This window comes from Oncorhynchus gorbuscha, unplaced genomic scaffold (assembly GCF_021184085.1).
Source record: "Oncorhynchus gorbuscha isolate QuinsamMale2020 ecotype Even-year unplaced genomic scaffold, OgorEven_v1.0 Un_scaffold_788, whole genome shotgun sequence".
Lineage (NCBI taxonomy): Eukaryota > Metazoa > Chordata > Actinopteri > Salmoniformes > Salmonidae > Oncorhynchus > Oncorhynchus gorbuscha.
Genome location: NW_025745812.1, coordinates 529 through 7,500, shown reverse-complemented (window position 1 = coordinate 7,500; position 6,972 = coordinate 529). Strand labels below are relative to the sequence as shown.

The window sequence follows — 6,972 nt, the reverse complement described above, 5'->3', positions numbered from 1 at the left end:
TGCCTACCTACCTACATACAGTGCCTACCCTACTCTGCCCTATCTACCCTTCCTCTCTCTATCTACCCCTTTTCCTACCCTACTCTACCCTACCTACCCTACTCTACCCTACCTACCCTGCTCCTACCCTACCTACCCTACTATACCCTACTCTACCCCCTCCTACCCTACCCTACCTACCCTACCTACCCTACCTACCTACCTACCCTACCCTACCCTACCCTACCCTACCTACCCTACATACAGTACCTACCCTCTACCCTCCATTCATACCTACCCTACCTACCCTACTCTACCCTACCTACCCCATACCTACCCTACCTCCATTCATACCTACCTAGCTACCCTACCTACCCCTACCCTACCCTACATACAGTACCTACCCTACCTCCATTCATACCTACCCTACCTACCCTACCTACCCTACTCTACCCTACTCTCCATTCATACCTACCTAGCTACCCCTACTGAGGAGTCCATTCATACCTACCTACCCTACCCTACCCTACCTACCCTACCTATACTACATACCCTTCCTCCATTCATACCTACCTAGCTACCCTACGTACTCTTCCTCCATTCATACCTACCTACCCTACCTACCCCTACCTACCCCTACCCTACCCAACCCTACCCTACCCTGCCCTACCTACCCACCTATCCTACCCAAACCAACCTACCCTACCCTGCCTTCCTACCTACCTACCCACCTACCCAACCTACCCTACCCTCCCCAACCCTACCCCACCCCTACCCTGCCTACCTGCCTTTCCTACCCTAACCTGCCCTACCTACTCCTTCCCTACCTACCCTACCCTACCCTACCCTGCCCTGCCCTACCTGCCTGCCTGCCTGCCTACCTACCTACCTACCTACCCACCTACCCAACCTACCCTCCCCAACCCTACCCTACCCTGCCTACCTGCACCCTTTCCTATCCTACCCTACCTACCCTACCCTACCCACCCTGCCTACCTACCTACCTACCCTACCCTACCCTACCCTCCCTACCCTACCTCCTACCCTGCCTACCTACCTTCCTACCTAACCTACCCTACCTACCCTTCCCTACCCTACCCCTACCCTACCCTGCCCTGCCCTGCCCTGCCTGCCTGCCTGCCTACCTACCTACCCACCTACCCAACCTACCCTACCCTCCCAACCCTACCCTACCCTGCCTACCTACCTTTCCTACCCTAACCTACCCTACCTAACCAACCCTACCCTACCCAACCCTGCCTACCTACCTACCTACCTACCCTACCCTACCCCTACCCAACCCTACCCTACCTACCCTGCCTCCCTACCCTTTCCTACCCTACCCTGCCTACCTACCCTACCCTACCCTACCCTACCCTACCTACCTTCCTACCCTACCCTACCCCTACCCTACCCTGCCTACCTACCCTGCCTACCCTACCCTACCTACCTACCCTTCCTACCCTACCTACCTAACCTACCCTACCTACCTACCTTAACCTACCTAACCTACCCTACCTACCTACCCTCCCAACTTTCCTACCCTAATCCTACCTACCTACCTACCTTTCCTACCCTAACCCACCCTACCTGCCTCCTACCTACCTACCCTACCCTACTACCTACCTACCTTTCCTGCCTAACCTACCCTACCCTACCCTGCCTACCTACCTTTCCTAAACTACCCTACCCTACCCTGCCTACCTACCCTACCCTACCCTACCCTGCCTACCTACCTTTCCTACCTAACCTACCCTACCTACCTACCTTTCCTACCCTACCCTACCCCTACCCTACCCTGCCTACCTACCTTTCCTACCCTACCATACCCTGCCTACCTACATACCCTACCCTAACCTACCCTGCCTACCTACCTTTCCTACCCTAACCTACCCTGCCTACCCATAACCTACCCTACCCTACCCTGCCTACCTACCTTTCCTACCCTAACCTACCCTACCTACCTTCCCTACCCTACCCTACCCTGCCTACCTACCTTTCCTACCCTACCCTACCCTACCCTACCCTACCCTACCCTACCCTACCCTACCCTGCCCTGCCCTACCCTACCCTACCCTACCCTACCTACCCTTCCTCCATATGCATTCAACCATCACAGCAAACAGCTAACGGCAGCTTCTCTCTGACATCACTCTGATTTCCTGTTTCCGGTTCCCTGCTTCCTGTCTAGGAGCATAAGTATAATTAACATGCACAGTGAGGAAGAGGGGGCGGGACTACTTCAGCCTCTCGGCCAATCACGATATGACAGCATGCAGGAACAGTACACCAATCACCAGGAGGAGGAGGAGGAATGGCAAGACGTAAGACAGACGGACGGACAGACAGACAGACAGCCCTCTCTCCTCTCCTCATCCACTCTCCTTTCATCCCTCTCTCATCTCCTCTCATCCCTCTCTCCTCACTCACTCTCCTCTCTCCACTCCTCTTCCCGCTCTCCTCTCATCCCTCTCCCCTCTCCTCATCCACTCTCCTCTCATCCCTCTCTCCTCTCTCCTCCCTTCTCTTCTCATCCCTCTCTCCTCTCTCCTCCCCTCTCCTCTCATCCCTCTCTCCTCTCTCCTCCCCTCTCCTCTCCTCCCCTCTCCTCCTCCCTCTCCTCTCTCCTCCCCTCTCTCATCCCTCTCTCCTCTCTCCCCCTCTCTCCTCTCATCCCTCTCTCCTCTCTCCTCCCCTCCCTCTAGACAGACAGACAGACATCCCTCTCTCCTCATCCCTCTCTCCTCTCTCCTCCCCTCCCTCCTCTCATCCCTCTCTCCTCTCTCCTCCCCTCCCTCTAGACAGACAGACAGACAGACATCCCTCTCTCCTCATCCCTCTCTCCTCTCTCATCCCTCTCTCCTCTCTCTCCCCTCCCTCCTCTCCTCCCCTCTCCTCTCTCCTCCCCTCCCTCTAGACAGACAGACAGACATCCCTCTCTCCTCTCATCCCTCTCTCCTCTCTCCTCCCCTCCCTCTAGACAGACAGACAGACATCCCTCTCTCCTCTCCTCCCCTCTCCTCTCTCCCTCCCCTCTCCTCTCATCCCTCTCTCCTCTCTCCTCCCCTCTCCTCTCTCCCCCTCTCTCCTCATCCCTCTCTCCTCTCCTCCCCTCTCCTCTCCTCCCCTCTCCTCTCTCCTCCCCTCCCTCTAGACAGACAGACAGACATCCCTCTCTCCTCTCATCCCTCTCTCCTCTCCTCCCCTCCCTCTAGACAGACAGACAGACAGACATCCCTCTCTCCTCTCCTCCCCTCTCCTCTCATCCCTCTCTCCTCTCTCCTCCCTCTCCTCTCTCCCCCTCTCTCCTCATCCCTCTCTCCTCTCTCCTCATCCCTCTCCTCTCCTCCTCTCTCCTCTCTCCTCCCTCCCTCTAGACAGACAGACAGACATCCCTCTCCTCATCCCTCTCTCCTCTCTCCTCCCCTCTCTCTCTCTCCCCTCTCTCCTCATCCCTCTCTCCTCTCTCCTCATCCCTCCCTCTCCTCCTCTCTCCTCTCTCCTCCCCTCCCTCTAGACAGACAGACAGACATCCCTCTCCTCATCCCTCTCTCCTCTCTCCTCCCCTCCCTCTAGACAGACAGACAGACATCCCTCTCTCCTCATCCCTCTCTCCTCTCTCCTCCCCTCCCTCTAGGACCTAGCCCGGTGGAAGAGTCGTCGCCGCAGTGCTTCTCAGGCTCTGATCAGGAAGGAGGAGGAGAGGAAGCGGATGGAGAGGATGATGAAGGAGGAGGAGGGAGGCCACACCCAGAAGAAGAAGAACATCAAGACGTACAGAGAGATCGTAGAGGACAAGTACGGAGAGAGGAAGGAGGAGAAGGAGAGGGAGGGAAAGAGAGGAGGAGGAGGAGGAGGAGGAGGGAAAGAGAGGAGGAGGGGAAGAGGAGGAGGAGGAGGATGGGGGAGGAGGAGGAGGGAGGGAAAGAGATGAAAGGGAGGAGGAGGAGGAGAGGAGGGAGGGAGGATAGGGGAGGGAGGGGGATTAGAGGAGAGGGGAGAACGGGTAGGAGAGGGGGAGGGAGAGGAGAAGAGAGGGGAAGGAGGAGAGGAGAAGAGAGGGAGAGGGGAAGGAGGAGGAGACGGACCTAAATCTTTCTCACTCCTTGTCTCACCAGCTTCTAATACAGGTCTGTCTTGTAAAATAGTTGTATCTCAATGTGACTAAAGGTTAAAGGTTAATACAGGTTCATTAAAAATGGAATAAACTCTACCCCCCCTCTTTCACTACAGAGAGCGTAGGGAGGCGGAGCTGTGTGATGCGTACAGGAGGGCGGGCTCTAAAGAGGAAGCTGCCATGGTTCTCCAGCATTACGCTCTCCGCTTCACCATCAGTGATTCAACGCTGGACAGTCTGCAGCTACCTAGAACCATTACTACTGACCAGAACCCTGAGTCTAGAACCATTACTACTGACCAGAACCCTGAGTCTAGAACACCTACTACCAACCAGAACCCTGAGTCTAGAACCATTACTACCAACCAGAACCCTGAGTCTAGAACCATTACTACTGACCAGAACCCTGAGTCTAGAACCATTACTACCAACCAAAACCCTGAGTCTAGAACACCTGCTACCAACCAGAACCCTGAGTCTAGAACCATTACTACTGACCAGAACCCTGAGTGTAAAATCATCACTACTGACCAGAACCCTGAGTCTAGAACCATTACTACTGACAAGAACCCTGAGTCTAAAACCATCACTACTGACCAGAACCCTGAGTCTAGAACCATTACTACTGACCAGAACCCTATCCCTAGAACCAGTATTAATAACCAGAACTCTGAGTCTAGAACCATTACTACTGACCAGAACCCTGAGTGTAAAACCATTACTGCTGAAACTCTGAGTCTAGAACCATTACTACTGACCAGAACCCTAACCCTAGAACAATTATTACTAACCAGAACCCTGAGTCTAGAAGCATAATTACTGACCACAACCCTGAGTCTAGAACCATAATTACTAACCAGAACTCTGAGTCTAGAACCATTAGTACTGACCAGAACTCTGAGTCTAGAACCATTAGTACTGACCAGAACCCTGAGTCTGACCCTGACAACCGAGAACGAGCTGGAAACGGACTAGAGGCCCTGCAGACTGACACAAAGCAAGAGCCCCGAGCCCCCCCAAAAAAACATATCTCTGTCACACACACCCAACACACACACACCCAACACACACACACCCAACACACACAGCTCCAAACCCAAAACCACTCCACACAAAGTCAGCACACACTCCCCCCTCCCATCTCCCCCCCCTCGCGGCCCCTCCCTCTCCTAGCAGCCAAGCCCTACTGCCAGCCACCACAGACACAGCCTGGACACAAGCCTGCTAAGGTAAGAGGAGGTAGGGTTAGGGGTTAGGGGTTAGGGGTTAAGCGTAATCACCCCAGATCTAATGATACCCCACACCACCCCAGATCTAATGATACCTCACACCACCCCAAATCTAATGATACCTCACACCACCCCAGATCTAATGATACCTCACACCACCCCAGATCTAATGATACCCCACACCACCCCAGATCTAATGATACCTCACACCACCCCAGATCTAATGATACCTCACACCACCCCAAATCTAATGACACCCCACACCAAGGTAGCCTCTCGTCACTCTATCTACAGGTAGATGGCTTGGTGAGGTAACCTCGCTCATCACTCTGTCTACAGGTAGATGGTTTGGTGAGGTAACCTCTCATCACTCTGTCTACAGGTAGATGGCTTGGTGAGGTAACCTCTCTCATCACTCTGTCTACAGGTAGATGGTTTGGTGAGGTAACCTCTCATCACTCTGTCTACAGGTAGATGGCTTGGTGAGGTAACCTCTCATCACTCTGTCTACAGGTAGATGGTTTGGTGAGGTAACCTCTCATCACTCTGTCTACAGGTAGATGGTTTGGTGAGGTAACCTCTCATCACTCTGTCTACAGGTAGATGGCTTGGTGAGGTAACCTCTCTCATCACTCTGTCTACAGGTAGATGGTTTGGTGAGGTAACCTCTCATCACTCTGTCTACAGGTAGATGGCTTGGTGAGGTAACCTCTCATCACTCTGTCTACAGGTAGATGGCTTGGTGAGGTAACCTCTCATCACTCTTTCTACAGGTAGATGGTTTGGTGAGGTAACCTCTCTCATCACTCTGTCTACAGGTAGATGGCTTGGTGAGGTAACCTCTCTCATCACTCTGTCTACAGGTAGATGGCTTGGTGAGGTAACCTCTCATCACTCTGTCTACAGGTAGATAGTTTGGTGAGGTAACCTCTCTCATCACTCTGTCTACAGGTAGATGGCTTGGTGAGGTAACCTCTCTCATCACTCTGTCTACAGGTAGATGGCTTGGTGAGGTAACCTCTCTCATCACTCTGTCTACAGGTAGATGGCTTGGTGAGGTAACCTCTCATCACTCTGTCTACAGGTAGATGGTTTGGTGAGGTAACCTCTCTCATCACTCTGTCTACAGGTAGATGGCTTGGTGAGGTAACCTCTCTCATCACTCTGTCTACAGGTAGATGGCTTGGTGAGGTAACCTCTCTCATCACTCTGTCTACAGGTAGATGGCTTGGTGAGGTAACCTCTCTCATCACTCTGTCTACAGGTAGATGGCTTGGTGAGGTAACTCTCTCATCACTCTGTCTACAGGTAGATGGTTTGGTGAGGTAACCTCTCTCATCACTCTGTCTACAGGTAGATGGCTTGGTGAGGTAACCTCTCTCATCACTCTGTCTACAGGTAGATGGCTTGGTGAGGTAACCTCTCTCATCACTCTGTCTACAGGTAGATGGCTTGGTGAGGTAACCTCTCATCACTCTGTCTACAGGTAGATGGCTTGGTGAGGTAACCTCTCATCACTCTGTCTACAGGTAGATGGCTTGGTGAGGTAACCTCTCATCACTCTGTCTACAGGTAGATAGTTTGGTGAGGTAACCTCTCTCATCACTCTGTCTACAGGTAGATGGCTTGGTGAGGTAACCTCTCATC

General features: G+C 53.2%; 1 protein-coding gene across 1 annotated transcript in view; it reads left to right on the top strand.

Annotated features, from left to right (window-relative positions):
* Positions 1–4,834, top strand: part of LOC124020266 (LIM and calponin homology domains-containing protein 1-like) — a gene marked incomplete at its 3' end in the record, with an annotated part of 72,181 nt that extends 67,347 nt beyond the window's left edge. Inside the window, exons 15-17 of the mRNA XM_046335613.1 lie at positions 2,158–2,303; positions 3,617–3,777; positions 4,213–4,834. Coding sequence (XP_046191569.1) covers positions 2,158–2,303; positions 3,617–3,777; positions 4,213–4,834 — 929 coding nt within the window. The remainder of the gene's footprint in view (positions 1–2,157; positions 2,304–3,616; positions 3,778–4,212) is intronic.
* Positions 4,835–6,972: the final 2,138 nt, after the last annotated feature.